Consider the following 15,961-nt stretch of genomic DNA (forward strand, 5'->3'; position numbering starts at 1 on the left):
CAATCCCTGGGCTAAAGGACGGTCTTTGCTATGTATTAATGATAGAGGAAACCACCCCTTCAGAAGCTATGCTGACACAATAGTAATAATTAGCACTTAATATCTTTAGATCTCAAAGCAAAGGTGAACAAGCAGAATGGTTTCCATTTTACAGATGGAGAAACTGAGGCACAGAGAACTGAAGTTAATTGCCTAATTCACACAGAAAGTCAGTGACAAAGCCAGAAATAAAACAAATGTCTTCTCTTATTCCCCTATGATTTTCATGTGCTACCTCCCTCTAGTCCACACCTGTATAAGGAAGCCCTCAGGCTAGCAGATGTCTGCTTCATTTTCAAGCCCTGAATCTACAATATTTCAGCAGTGCGTAAACTGGAACATTGCCCACTTTTGTTCCTCGTGAGTTTTCTAATCAATTATTTTTTATTAAATATAAAATTTATATTTACCATATATAAAATCATATTGTCAGAGACGAAAAAGCCTCATTGGGTGTTTGATCTTGTCCGCAGCAAGCACAGTTCTCCAATAGTCATGCATCATTAACATTAAAGTGATCCTACACTGATTCTTATCTAAATCACTCTTCAGCATCACAGGCAGCATTCTGAATATTTCTTCTGAGAAAAGAGCATCCTCCTGTGTCTGTGGGTCTTCGATGCAGCATGACAAGAGCATGCTTGGCATGGAATCTTGCCGTTTGGATGTCAGACATGTATCCAGGACCTGTCAAAAAGAGCAGGAATTTCTAATCTGGTCACAGGGATTTAGTTATTTATGAGTGTAAAGTTCTAGCTAGGGAATCTATGCTACAGTTTATTCAGCTGCAGTGTGGGGGCTTTCCCTGAAGTAAAACAGAAAAACAAAACATGACAACACACAAATAAAATCTTATTCACTTTTAAACCATGACTTTTACTTTTGGAAGGAAAAGCACAATATTTAAAGGGATCCAGAAATATTAACAAGTAAAGATCTTGAAATTGAATTGCATAAATATACTTTGAGCCAAACCCTGCATGCCTCACTCACTCAGGACCCCCCTTAACTATATTGTTAGTTCATGTCGCCTACTTTTGTGGGCCAAATCCTGAGGACCTTACTCAGGGCCAGATTCTCAGCTGCACTGAGTTTACACTCAGCACAGATGAGGCTAGTAGGCTACTGGGGAGAAGGAAAGATGGCTCTAAACCACTCATTTGTTCCTTTGATCCTGGGCTAGCTGTGACTACTTTAAATTATACCAGGTGTGGCCATCAGGAAGAGAACCATGAGCTTTGTCTGACTCAACAGCACCTCCCTCACCCTCTAGACAGATGACACAGAGCTGGCTACTCTACCCAATGATTCCCCTCGGCTGGAGGTATTCTTGGCCCCACCTTTAGGACAGCAATAGGTCAGCTTTGTGCAGATTCAGCAGTGCTGAAACTAGTACAAAACAGGTGGAGTTGGGGCCAAGCACCTGGCCCTGAGTTTTTACTTTGAATTAGCTTAAAGCAAAGCTCTGGTCAACTTTGATGGGCGTTTTACCAGAATAGAAAGTGATAAAATAGTCACCAAGGCCCTCAGGATTTGACCCTATGTAAGTGAACAGCTTTAGAAACTACTGTAATTTTCATATGGGTTTTATTTTTATTTATTTTTGTTATTTTGCAGTTGTCTGGCTTTCATCTAGTCAGGGACAGTAATTTACTTTGGTTAGTAGAGCAGATGTATGAAACTGCAAAGTAATATAAGGCTATTCTTAGGACAGCCACTGTAAATTGATGGGAAATAAGAAATAATCATTCTAGGGAGCCTCACATCGTACTTCTTGGCACTTGATGTAAATCCCACCTACACTCTTAGTGCAATGTGCTAGGTGACACAGCTCTGTCCCCAGTGATCAGCAGCTCACATTATTAAAATAACACAAGCAACGTGACCATAATCAGTCTCTGTTTCAATGTTTTTTCTGGTGTCAGAATAATTCAGATGCCCGGATGGCTGAAGCAGCTGTGCCAATAGATACGTGAGCACAGAAAAACACAGCCGTCTTCCAATTTCTGAAGGCCATTATATATGCCCTTGAGCAACTGATTTACCCATTTTTTTAAATGCAAAAGTGGTGACTAGTAATATTTACCTTCATAGAAGTTACTTTTGTAGAGATCGGCGTCACATGAGCCCTCAGGACCAAACATCGAGTCTAGTCACCCCCAACTCATGGAAAAACCCTATTTCACATCAAGGATCTCATTTGCAAACAGTATAGACTCTGAAAACCTGGTAGAATTTACTGGTTCACATGTGGATTTTGCACCAGTATGACTATTTTGGTTAGGAGTGTGATTTTTTTCTACTGAAATTGTTATACCAGTAAAACTTTTAGTGTGGATGCAGCCATACCAGTGTAAAAGTGCTGCATACCAGTTATAGCAGTATTAACACATTTATACTGATATAACTACATCCACACTAGGAGGCTTGTACCATTTTAACTACAACTGTACCTTAAAGGGGTAAAACATCTGTGTGTAAACAAGGCCTCGGGTATGCAGTAATCAAATGAATATTAAGAAAGGATGTGAGACTCTGTCCCTTCTCAGTTTCCCTGGCCCAAATTTGTTACTCCCCTCTACCAAGGATAATACTCTATTTCCCCATATTTTCTTTCAAGATAACCCTTAATATAAACGAGGGATGTTCCAGCCTGATCTAAAGCCTTTGAAATCTATAGAAAGACTCATTGACTTCAAGACTCTGGCACTAGGTCTTATCCTTTTGGCCTGGCTCAAGAAAACAAAAGTGAATAAGCATCATTGTGAAGGCCCGTCCCTGTGACAGAAGAGCCAATCAGAAGAAAAAGGCGATTGTGATTCACATTTTTAGAACCTAACAGAATACAAAAACCTATAAGAAAGTAACACCAAACAATTAAGACCTAATTAGCAATGTAAACTTGGCCTGGGACTTCCTATATAATGACAGGAATCTCCAAATAAAAGGTACTGTGTTCAATGCCCTTCTAAATCATTACAGTTTCCACAGAAACTATCAGTCACCTAAAAGCTCTTAGGCCATGTCTACAATACAAAGTTGTATAATGTATATGTCACTGTATAGCTGCTGACTCTAGCATGTCACTCATACACATGCACTCTTGGGTGCTTGCATCAGCACTGTGTCTCCTCACGATGTATGGTTGCATCAGCATCAAATGCAGTGCACCACAGGTAGGTATCTCAGTGTGTCCTGTGCTGCCTTATGCAACATTATTGCAGAGCTTTGTGGGATGCCAATGGTTTGCCCAAGGTTTTCTGTGAGCTAGGGGGAAAAGTCCCCCCCATGCTGATTTCTCCAGCCCATCATACCGATCCCAGCCCATAATTTTGGCATTGTTTTTGTAAACTCGCATAGTCCTGTGTGCCTCTTCTCAATCTCTGCCTCTCTCTGGCAGAAGCACACGCTCTACCATCAGTGTTTCTCAACCTTTTTGATACCAGGGACTGGCTTGCTGCCTTCCTAAACTGCATCAGGGAGATCTCAGGGTCTGGAACCAGTTCACGGACCGGTCATTGAAAAACGCTATCCCACATAACACAGGGCAATTCTCGGGAGCATTGCTAGTACAGGACGCACAGTTCTCACGTATGCGTAGAACTTGAATAAGGAGAAAAAATATCATGGAAATCTAGGACTGGAAAGAACCTTGATCGGTCACCTAGTCCACTACCCTTCACTGAGATAGGACTCAGTATATAAGGATTAACTCCTGTACAAACTTACCTGAGCTTCCTTCCCCTTCAACTGTGGGGTCGTGTTCACCTGGCTTGACTCTGGAGGATTTTATACAATCCCCCACTGTATCACCCACACACATACACTTGCTTCCTCCTCCTCCTGGATGTTCACAACAGGGGTCTTCTTAATGGAAAGTTACTCACTTGGGGCTTATTTACTCACTTGAGGACACTGCATTCTTTTGCACACTCTGCACTCTCACTGAGGTTTTGGGTGTGCAAGCAATGCAGGTTTGGGCCCTCATTTTATGATTTTAGTAATGTATTCCTCAAATACAAAATAACATTGTCTGTATCGCATCACTGATCTTTCAATAATCCAGCCTTCAACCTGGGCTCACTCTCAGATGGCAAAACGTGTGTGATCACAGCATGAAACGAGTAATTTTCTGTCACCCGGGATAATCCTGCAGCCTTTATACAGGTAAAATTTCCAGACTGAGTTTATGGGAAAACAGTCTCGGGACTAAAATTCAGCACTGACTATCATTTCCAGTTCTGTTCCCCCCTCTGCAACAGACTTCCGAGGTGGCCTTTAGGAAGTTACAGCTTTTCTGTACTTGCACTTCCCTGTCTGTAAAATGGAATAGATTATAGTTCTCTACCTCAACAGGAGCATTATGAAGCTTCACTGCACCATTTATCGTGGCTTTGTCATAAGCTCTGTGTCCTTGGGTGCCTGCCCTGTAACTGCCCCAGCTAAACTGCTGTGATGTTGCATCATTTCCGTTCTCTCTGACCCTCTGAAGAACTTTGAGCTGTCCAAAAGAATGTAAGACAAAATTCCCTTGCTGAGGTCCTACTTTATTAAACAGAAATAATCTTGAACAGCCCTTCTCCTTGGCATCCATAGTCTCAGGAAGCATCTTTGCCTTAGAAGAGCTTCTCTTTCTATGAGCACCTCCCTGTAACTGAGCCCTGATTGCCTTTTATCAGGCCTGGGCACTCAATATTCAATAAACTGCTTAGCTGGACTCCTTAAATTAGCTGATAACTTAAGATAGTCTGGGCCCACACACCCCTTAAAGGGACCAGCAATCCTGTGACACTCTGAGTAAGGGTTAATACATAGGCACACCACCCCAGGAGTAGCCTGAGAACCAGACTGGGACTCTAATAGTATGTCTACCCAGCAATGTAAGCCCCAGATTTCGATATCAGGCTCCAGTCTACCCCCCACTCTGCTTCCATCTACACACAAATCGTGATAACCCAGGGCCTGGACCCAGGATCCCAGGACCCCACAAGGGGGAGAGGGTCCAAGCCTGAGTCAAGCCGGGACACAGAGTTCAAGCCCTATTGCTTTGCAGTGCAGACGCAGCCCCACTGAACTCATGCTCTGGGAGTCCACCAAAACATATCCTGCAATCCCATGATCTGACCTTCTTTGTCCTCCTTTGTCAAGTTTGGTGGATAGTCAAGTTTTCTCACATTGCAGCACAAACAAAGGGCTAGGCAGCCACATTTTGGGAGGGCACTAAGGAGTCTGGGTGGCTGGACTTGGGCCCGCTTCATATGGTATAGATCACGGGTCTCAAACACACAGCTCGCGGGGCTATTTCCTGCGGCCTGCCAAGCGACCCTCGCTCGTCCCCCCAGCCTACCTCCAGGCAAGGGGTGGGCAAACTACACCCACAGGATTGCCCCCCTCAAGCCTCGCACTGCTCCCTGAAGCGGCTGGCGAGGTTGTGGGGGGAAGCAGAGGGTTCCATCCATATGCTGCCCTGGCTTCTAGGCACAGACACACACACACACCCGCAGCTCTCATTGGCAGGGAACGGGGAATCGTGGCCAATGGGAGCTTCAGGGGAGGTACCTGGAGAAGTGGCAATCAGCGTGCGGAGCCCTGCGTCTCCCTCCTCCAGGGGCCGCAGTGACATGGTTCCAGTTACTTCCCGGAGTGGAGCAAGGCTGGGGCTGGGAGCCTGCCCTGGCCCTGTGTGCGCCGCTGCCACCCCAGAGCCCAAAGTCCTCCTGCACCCCAACCCCCAACTCCCTGCTCTGAGCCCCCTGACTTCACCTCAACCCTCTGCTGCACCCCACACCCCAACCCCACGCCCTGAGCCCCCTGCTGCATCCCACACCTTCTGCACCCCAATCCCCTGCCCTGAGCCCTCTGCCTGCATCCCAACCCCCTCCTGCACCCCAACTCCTTGCACCGAGTCCCCTGCCTGCACCTCAACCCAGTGCCCTGAGCCCCCTGCCTGCACCCCACACCCCTTCTGCACCCTGAGCCCCCTGCCTGCACACCAACCCCCTGCTGCTCAACTCCCTGCCCTGAGCTCCCCCCACACCCCTCATGCACCATCTAAGGGCAGGGCGGGGGCAGAGTTGGGGTGAGGACTTCAGCAAAGGGGTTGGAATGGGGGCAGGGAAGGGGTGGGAAGAGGCGGGCCCTCATGGAAGGGGTGGAGTGGGGGCAGGGAAGACCAAGAGTTCAACAATTCCTAACCTGAAGTTACAAATGAGTGTAGAAGCTCAAGCTCTAGTTTAATAAACCCAGGGTCTGCTAATTTGAGTTCTACTAACCCTGGGCTTACATTGCAGTGTAGACATATCTGGAGTCACCATCGGGCTCCTGGTTCCCCATTTCTTCTGGGGGAGAAGGCATCTGCACCAACCCTAAACGTGACACAGATTACTTCCCTGGTGTGCCAGCTCGGCTATGCTAGCAAACATATAGGTAAGGTAGAGCCAAGGCTCTACCCACATGCACAGAAAAGGGAAGAGCAGTCCTTTGGAGGCTCCTGTACCTGCCTGCATTGCTTCATGCAAGGAGCCTAGCTCATGTAGAGGAGTAAGGGGGTTCCTTACGCTTCCTTCTTCCCCTGTACAGGACTCCTGTACAGGGGAAGAAGGTAGCAGGAGGGTAGTCAGGGTCACAATCTGGACCTAAATATTAGCAAAGCACTTTGAGATTACTATAGGACAGGCGCTAGAAAAATCTCTAAAGACAGAGAGCAGTCAAGAGAATTATTCTAATCATTATTAGTATTATAAATAAACACACAGTTTTCTGGATATTCAAAGTCTGAATTTTGTGCCTTGGGCCCATTTCTAGTAAACATGGTTTAAAATAAAGTGATGGGGCAATTTTCCATGACAGTCTCTAATGTTGCATGTATAGGCAACAGATTTTTGTGGTGCACTGATTAGCTAATGATCCAAATACTCAGAGCACATATATGCAACTGTAGCACAAAAATATCTGCACATGCAAGCACTCAGACACAAATTTTAGAGATCATAAGAATGAATATACTGGCTCAGATCAATGTTTCATCTAGCCCAGTATCCTATCTACCTTAAAATGCTGCAATTTTTCTATAACTTCCACTTCTTCAAATGTGTCTTTCTTTCATACGTTACTTGTAAAACAAAGCTGATACAGTTTATGTTCCTGTATCCAGTTACGAGGATGCTTTGAACTCAAATACTAGTGAAAATATAAAGTAGAGTTAAGATTCTCAGATGGTGTCATTTGCTTTGCACCAGCTGAGAATCTAGCTTGTACTTTCTAACACTGATTATCACAATGATGAAAAAACATTCCTTCACTTAAAACTCAGATAATGAATATGCTAACAGAGCATGGATTAGATTATATATATCAGAGAGATATATCAGAGGAGTCAGAGTTGGAAAAGACCTATTAGATGACCCAAAGTTTCCTAAACCATCTCCATTCAGCATAATGCTTCCATATTGTAACTTTACTAGAGTTTGCTCCATTCTAGTCTTAAATGTCCCCTGCAAGAATATTCCACTCCTGAACACATCTCACCATCAAGAAGTTTGTCTTGATATTTGGTCTACATTTTCCTTTTCTTAATGTTATCTGATTATTTCTATCCATGCTTAGTACTGTCTGAAATAATTTTCTGCCCTCCACAGTGTTGCCAAGCTTGAAAAATAGCAACCTGTCTATATCATTATTCAAAAAAGGGTGCAAGGGGAAATAGGGGAAGCAGCAACACATCACTGATCCCTTTATATGCCATCCTCCCTTAATAACAAATTATTAATTTCGATTCATAGACTCTAGGACTGGAAGGAACCTCGAGAGGTCATCGAGTCCAGTCCCCTGCCCTCATGGCAGAACCAAATACTGTCTAGACCATCCCTGATAGACATTTATCTAACCTACTCTTAAATATCTCCAGAGATGGAGATTCCACAACCTCCCTAAGCAATTTATTCCATTGTTTACTACCCTGACAGTTTTTTGATTATTTTTATTGTATAATGAAAATTCTTTAGAAATTATTTTAATTTAATAGGTCAGGGAGAAAGGATAGTGTTGTAACAAAAACATGAGATGTGGGCACTGACTGTGAACTAACCTACACTGGTGTAAATCATGAGTGACTTCATTAAAGTCAAAGCAGTCCACCAGCGTAAGCATCTCTATCTTGGCTACACTACGACTTTGCCCACATCTTAACAAATGTTAACAGGACTTTTCAGTCATGTCAGACTAATTTCATTGAGCCAACATAGTGTATGTCTACACGACAGTGGCACAGCTACTGCGCTCCAGATGTGCCACTGTAGCGCTGTAGTGTAAACGCTTCCTGCAGTGACAGGAGTTTTTCCTATGCTGTAGTAAATCCACCTCTCCAAGGGACAGTAGCTAGGTCAATGGAAGAATTATTCCGTTGATCTAGCTGCATCGACAGTGGCGGTTAGGTCGATATAACCACGTTGCAAAGGGTGCAAAATTGTTCACAGCCCTGAGGATGTAACTAGGATGATGTAATTTTTAGGTGTAGATCAGGCTAAAACTGAAAGCAGTCTTTTTGCTCATCAAGGTAAGACTTAAGTGAGATCAGGCTCTATTTTTAGGTCTGCCACAGACTTCCTGTGATATTCTGAGCAAGTCACTTAACCACTGTGGGTGGGATTCACAAAGATATTGAGGCCCCTAACTCCAGGGAGTTATATCCTGCCTCATTTCCCTCACTCTTCCCCACCCTGATCATGCAAGCCTTGCCTAATTGATGTTTGTAAAGCAATTTGAGATCCTTGGGTTTAGTCACACTCTCAGATACGTGAGCAACATTTCCATTAACTTTGATAGGATTATGCCCATATATATCAGGGAACAGAGGGAGAAGTGCAAAGTACTAATTAGTATATTTGTACGAATATAGGACCTAATTATCTGTCTCCCTTATGTACTATCCTATCATTTGTTAGTGCTCCACAGAGCTAAATTATATTTGTGGTTATACCAGTATGACTCTGGAGTAACTCCTTCAAAGTCAATGTAACTGAAAATAGAATGTGCATTTCTGTGCAGGTATTTAGAGCTTCTATGGTACTCACTTGTATCCTGCAGCAGAAGATTCAGATCCCTCATGTTTTAGCTACTACATCAATAGAAATTGCAGGTTCTCTGAACTGGTGCAAAATTGTCTTGTTAATTTGTGGAGTTTCCACTATAATATACAGGAAAGAGTGAGATTAAAACATTTAGGGTCAAATCTTGACTACTCTAATTAGAATTTAAAGGGGACCTACAGATAATTTTTTTAAATTGATCTTTTTCTAAACGCCTTTATGATTAGGCTTAGCAAAATTCAATTTTTTAATATAATTTTGATGGATAATATCTGTTATAAACATTTTTCAGTTTTTACCTATTCAAATTTTCATGGTCACACAAAACCAATCTAAATTTTTACAGTTGTAGGAAATTCGGGGGACAGTCAGACAATAATTTAACGACAGTAGATGCTGAGATTGAAAAAGTTAAAGCTTTATAACTGCTACAATACAAACTGTCAACATCACATTAAAATATACAAAGTAGATATCTCAAATCAAACTCTAATAAGTTCACAAGCAGTATTTTTCTTACTTTGCCTATCTTTTCCATTTCAATTATTATCAATGGGACTATTTTTATCAGTTTGTGTACATATGGTAAAGTCAAGATTTACTGTAAAAACGCTACAATCTAATCCTTCCAAGCCTATTTGCAATGCATAAAGAGGCTCTGAAAGGAGTTTTGTTCTCAAGATTACACAGACACTTGTTTTTTCCTTACAAATAGCAGGAATATCGATTTTGATCGCTCCTAGTTTTGCTGGAGGCCATGCTGGATGTCTCAGAGGAGAAATATCATTTGCGCTTATCCCTGAAAGCTGTTAAAACATAAAGGGCCAGATTCTGCCACTCCTACTTAGATGGCACAACGCTTGGTGAAAGATGTGAGTCAATGCAGCTATTCCTGGAGTAAGATACTATTCAACATGAGTAAGAATTTGAACCAAGGAGTGTTAAGGAGTTTGACTAAAGAAGTTTCCATCCCTCTTAACTGCTCAGCCATTCACTCTCCTGACTCTTGTGATGCTCTCATTTCACTACTTCTCGAGCAGTCAGTCTTGCAGGCTAAACAAGATTTTCTGCTGTAAAAACATGGCTATAAAATAAACTTGCCAGGCTTTCTTTACACATAATGAAGAACAATTCCTCCTTCTCCCTTCTGAGAAGTCACCTTTAAGAATTTAACCCACATGGTTTAGTTCAGGAGTTAAACTGACTTTCAGTTAGATTTTTGAATAATATTTATGCTATTGACTTTAACAAAAGTATTCACATGTATGAAGTTAAACATGCATATTGGTGTTTGAAGGATCAAGCCTACAGTAACTACATTTTAGAATCCTCTCTTGTCAAGAGGTAGCAAGACATTTTAATAAAATACATGTTTTTAAAAAGGCATACTTTACCCATTCAAATCATTTTTACTCCCAAACTTACACCAATAACAAGTTGTCAGTGGGACTGGTTACATGCATAAAGTTAAGACAGTGCATAAACGTTTGCAAAATCAAGGCTATACTACCGTTTCCTCTATATCTCACTATTACATGCAGTATGAACATGCCCACTAAAACATAATACTGGCTAAATATAGGCGGGGGGGAATTAAACATCCATCCAATGAGGCTTCCTGCGTATACCTTACCAAAACACACCTCCCCACTCATAAACCATCACTTCCCACATTTTGCAACCTAGTTTCAGTGATGCTGAGCTGTACATTCAATCCAGTTTTACATAGGTAATGTACATGTCTGGTGTGTTATTGCTGTGCTTTTAGAAGCATAACATTAGCTCTGTAGACACATAATAGTGTCTGCATTGATGGGGAAGCATCAGTTGGGAAATGATACCCCCTTTGCTTCTTCTCTTCAGTGGAAAGGCAGGATCAGCTTCTCCTCTTCTATAGGGGTGGTTAGATAGTAATCAACCCACTGAGGATTGGGTCATGTGAGGCCACTCCTATTTCTTTTCTTCACTGTGGGATGGGGGGCTACTCCAGCATCTCACCAGAGGTGAAAGAGACGTTGGGTTCATCAAAGGGGGTGTGCAATAGCACCAGGAATCTTGTCTTTACTGGCAAATTTTGGGGGAAATTGCCAACTGTTGCACTAACACCAGTAGAGCTGCACCATGCTACTTCTACAGTGGGAGATTTAAATAAACTCTGATATAGAGGAAGCCATGAAGGAACACACATAGGAAAACCGGGTATACCATGAATGGAGGGAAATGTTTGAACACAGGTGTTAGAGTGTCTATACTACCCTTTCCCACCCCCATCCCCTGCTAAAATTACCCACTGTTGCCATCACCTGGACAGCTGCACCAGTGGGAGCAATGGTGGGACTACCAGCTCACACCAGTGCCTTGTCTACACTAGCGGGTCTACCACTGATATCACCAGTGGAGCTGAACTGGTGGTAACAATGCTTGGAACTTTAGAGGGAAAAGAGCTTTTCTAAACAAGGCTACAGCAGGGAAGCATGTATGGGTGGGAGATGACTGTGTGACTCAACAGGGATGAGGACAGTGGTGTTGGGTGTCTCAGGTAGCAGGCATGGGGGAAATGAACACAAATGGACGTGATCTTAAGGGGCGGAGTGGAAGTCTCCACTATGAGGCATGCACAAACTGAGCAACGAAAGGAGATTAGGGAGCCACTGTAGACCAGTTATGATTCTGTTGTCTCAGTGGGGTAAAGAGCAACTAGCACCTTCCTACCAAATATCCCCTAGTTCAGTTCATAACTCCTCCTGTTTGCGACTTATCTGAGTTGTATCAATAGCAATATTGGTGTAGTGAGATAACTCTCATAAATGGGGATCATCAAAGACAAACTGGTTGGAAACTCAAAGGAGCATCTCTCTCCAGAAAGCAAGAGAGAGGGGAGCTGGTGAAACAAACAAACAGGGGAGGCTACATTTGCTTTACCTGAAAATATTTCCTAGTGCCATGGCTTCTAGCTCCACTGTGGTTTGTGACAGTGCAGAGGAGCTGAGTGAATTGATTTACAAATATTGCATTACAAAACATGAGCCACTGGCAGAAGAAAGGATCAAATCACTATTCTATGCAGTGTAGTTGTAGCCCTGTGGCTCCTAGGATAAGTAGTTGGTCCAATAAGAGACATGACCTCACCCACCCAGTCTCTCTGATCGCTCTTAGTCAGTCAGCTCTGGTGAAGCCATGAGGAGTAACCCAGCCTGAGCTGAAGTTTTCTCCTAGTTGTTCTGCAGTCCTGAGCCAGCCCTCCAGGTGCTCGTCTCCCCCGCTTCCCCCAGGCTCGCAGGACACGTTACTCAATGAACCAAGGGCCCTCCTCACCCACAGGCGCTGGAAATGGGGCGCTTCGGAGCGGGGCCAGGACACCAGCCCTAACACCAGGCGTGCCCCGAGCTCCTCGCACCTGCGAAGGGTGCTGGCGGAGGCTAACAGCTGGGGGGCGGGGGCCCGGCCAGCACATGGCGCACACGAAACAGCCCCTGCAGGGAGCGGCGCCTCCCGGGGAATGGTTTAGAGCTGCCAGCACGTGGGGCGCCCTGCGGCCGGCGCAGCTCACTGCGGGGAAGCCACGCTCTACCCCCGTGTCCCTGCTCTCATCGCTGCCCCCACCCCGGCGGGGCAGAGGTCGGCGCGGGGCCCGTTGAGCCACAGGGTGGGGTGCTGGGCTACTGCCCGCTCTGCTCACAGCCCGCAGCTGCCGCGGCCTGCGTGGCAAGCGGCGCAGAGCGCCAGGTTCGCCTGGCCAGGGGCTGGAGTGCAGGGCTGGCTGCAGGCTGCTAAGCCGCTGCGCCCCGGCTCAGTCAGGCCCGCGGGCCTGTCCGGCCTAACCAAGGCCGCCAGCTGAGCCGAATCCACAAAGCCGCACCCTCCAACCAGCGAGGGGAGTGCCCCCGCCAAGCCCCTCATCTGCCCAGCTCCAGGGGCGGGGGCCGTGCCCTATTTACATACACTGTATTAGCCAGGGGTCCCGCCCTGGGCTCTGGCAGCGGACAGCTCCTTCTCCTGCCAGCTTGAGGCCAAGCTTCAGCGAGCTGCTCTGAAAATGGCCGTGCGCTCTTCTGGGGGCTGGCGGGCTGGCTTGCCCTCCTTTGACTTCCAGAGCAGCCCCAGCTAGACGCTGCAGGCGGGCATTTAACCTAGTACCCATTTAAAAACTGATACCAGCGCTTCAGGCTGACGTTAAGCATTAATCACACTAGCTGATACATGAGGGCGTGGGGAGCTTTGCAGACAAGCTTAATAACCACTTGATTGCTGGGTGCTCCTTGTAAAGAACCATCAGCTTCGGCAATGAATGGTGCCGCTATGGGACGATAGTAACCATTGCTGAAGGAAACCCACCAAACCTCTACAGTGCATTTACACAGTTGCAAGTGTTCACAATTGGATTCTTCCGTTGCCCGTATTTAAAAAATAAAAAAAAGAAGTTTTGATTTCTTTTTTAATCGTGTCTCGCGCTTGCTGATAAATTTAAACATCACTTCACACGCTGAAATTAGGGATTAATCGGTTACAAATTAGCACCATTTACAACACTGTATCTTCCACTCTTTCCAAACTAGTCAAACCCTAGTAAATAAATAACTGCAAACGCCCCTTTTTCTAGATCAAGGAAAAATATGTCGCCACCATCGGATTAAAGTATCTGTAAATAGCACAAAGATAAATAAAGGGGCCGGGGTATACCTGTGCAACACCTCAGCAACTTATTTTATTTACAAGCAATCACCTCGGGGTAATGTACACTATATACAGATCTCTTTTCCCTCCAACAAGGCAGAGTGTGTGCAAGTAGCATCCTTTTGTGCAAGTCCCACAGTCCACGACAAGGGTCCATTTGCAAGGTATCAACTATCGGAGTCCAAATCACTTTTCCCTTCTTCTTGCCTCTTTTCTGGGGACGTTTTGGAAGCTTTATTCCATTTCTGTGCGTTTTCTGACTCCTCGGAAGAGGATCGCTTTTGCCTTCTCCATTTTGCCCGGCGGTTCTTGAACCAAACCTGTCATTGCAATAAATCAAATCATTATAGTAGTAACAAACAACATTTTGTTCAGACAGGCACCCTTTTCAGCCCGAACGCGTGACACCAGTTCTGCGTGGCATGCACATCTTTGACTCGATTTGCTTTGGTTCGGTTTAAATGGAAAAGCAAAGTAATTACAATCAGTCAGGGATATTTCAAGTCTAAGGTTTGCCGCGTTTAAAGAGGAGTGATCGTTTATCAAAATTTGCTAATTATCTGAGTGATCGGTTTATTTATCCGAGTGCAGACGGGTACGTTTAAGAGCTAAACTTTTTGCCCCTCTAGTAAACCTGTTGCATGCTATTCCATCAGCTTGCCTTGGACAACTCGCGGCGATGGTTGCAGCTAGACTAGGAACTGAGACTCAGTTAACTTTTAAATATAAAGGAGAAAATACCTCCACTTTTTCCTCTCTTAAATGCACCCTCCTGGCCAGCTGTTCCCGGGTGCCCACATCTGGGTATTTAGTTTCCTGGAAGAGGTTTTCCAAAGCTTCCAGCTGCTCGTCAGTGAAAATAGTTCGGTGTCGTCTTTTTCTCCTGCAGTGCAGCTGGTTCAGTAACTGCAGCTCAGTCCGGGACAAGGTGCCCACGTTCATATACGGCAACATCTGGTGGGGCACAGGCGACATCAGGACTGACCCAGTACCCTCGTAGCCTAGAGAGAAGACGACCACACTATTTGCATTGGACGGAGAGTTCAAGAGCAGATCACTCCGTTAAAAACTTGTGCCCCCTTCCCTCTCACACCGACACAACCCGAGATTCCCCTCTGAGCCCGAAACAAAGAACCCCGGTGCCAAACGATCCGAAATTAGAATGGGGCTGAGTGAGACGCGTCCTATAGACATAATATAGGGCAGGGAATTGCCAGGGTGACAGTACTTCGCTGGGATTCCTAGTCATTTCGGAGGGGCAGAGACCCAAACGCTGTTTACAGCTGGCTCATCAGGCACACAAATAGCCAGGCACCCGCCTAGCGAACAATCTCAACCCTCCCCCAGGTAAAGCGCCCAGGGCTCTCCCAGCTGGGTGAGCACGAACGGGCACCTGGGCTCGCTTACCTGTTGCAGGGACGCACGAACACTGCTGCGCGCCCAGAGGCTGCATGGCCCCACAGCACGAAGGACCCACGGGGGACGCCTGCACATGCAGCTGCCCGTAGTAGTAGTTGTTGTAGGCAATCCTAGATCCACTGACCGCGGGCAGATTGGAAGCGGGGGCCACTGCTCGGGAGTAAAATCCGCTGTAATCGGTGGCGTAGAGGGAGTCCCCATGCAGGTTGGAGAACACCACAGGCGCGGCGCCCTGGTGCAGCAGGACCGACTCCTTGCAGCGGGGTCTGGCGGCCAGGATGTTGTCGATGGTGAACATACCCGCAGGCATTACCCGAACTCTGCAGGGACGGGCAGGGAGGGACGAAACCGAAACTTTTCCGAGACTTTCAAGGGGATCAGAGCGAAAGAAATTGATCTTTTCCCGAAGGCAGCGCGTGTGTGTGTGAGCGCGCTCGCTCGCAGGAGACTGCTCTGTAACTTTCCCCCCTCTACTCTCGCCTGTTTACTGATCTCAACCCAGAGGGCTGCATGGAGTATAATCCATCTGAACTTCTTCCCTTTTTTATACCCAGGCGACGTCATCCTGGATTTAGTGCCTGGTAATAGGCAGATGACAAACAAAACCAGATTTGACTTTATTTTGGGGATGGGGGAGGGAAGAGGTGGAGCTGGGAGAGGGGTACACAAAGGAGTGAAAGGAGCCTGAGCTGTGTATTGAGAATTAATGAAATTAACTTAATCCTTTCCATTAGTGGGACTTT

General features: G+C 45.5%; 3 protein-coding genes across 3 annotated transcripts in view; all 3 read right to left on the reverse strand.

Annotated features, from left to right (window-relative positions):
- Positions 1 to 13,146, reverse strand: part of LOC127051758 (alpha-1-antitrypsin-like) — a 135,411-nt gene extending 122,265 nt beyond the window's left edge. The window contains exon 1 of the mRNA XM_050954477.1: positions 13,068 to 13,146. The gene's annotated coding sequence lies outside the window, so the exon portion shown is untranslated. The remainder of the gene's footprint in view (positions 1 to 13,067) is intronic.
- Positions 1 to 15,961, reverse strand: part of LOC127051761 (alpha-1-antiproteinase 2-like) — a 298,892-nt gene that overhangs the window by 264,735 nt on the left and 18,196 nt on the right. The window lies entirely within an intron of this gene.
- Positions 13,958 to 15,528, reverse strand: GSC (goosecoid homeobox). The gene is made up of 3 exons (XM_050954493.1): positions 15,207 to 15,528; positions 14,541 to 14,800; positions 13,958 to 14,119 (listed from the first exon to the last, which is right to left on the reverse strand). Exons 1-3 carry the CDS (start codon positions 15,526 to 15,528, stop codon positions 13,967 to 13,969), a joined length of 735 nt encoding a protein of 244 aa, XP_050810450.1. The 3' UTR covers positions 13,958 to 13,966.

The sequence above is a fragment of the Gopherus flavomarginatus genome, chromosome 5 (assembly GCF_025201925.1).
Source record: "Gopherus flavomarginatus isolate rGopFla2 chromosome 5, rGopFla2.mat.asm, whole genome shotgun sequence".
Lineage (NCBI taxonomy): Eukaryota > Metazoa > Chordata > Testudines > Testudinidae > Gopherus > Gopherus flavomarginatus.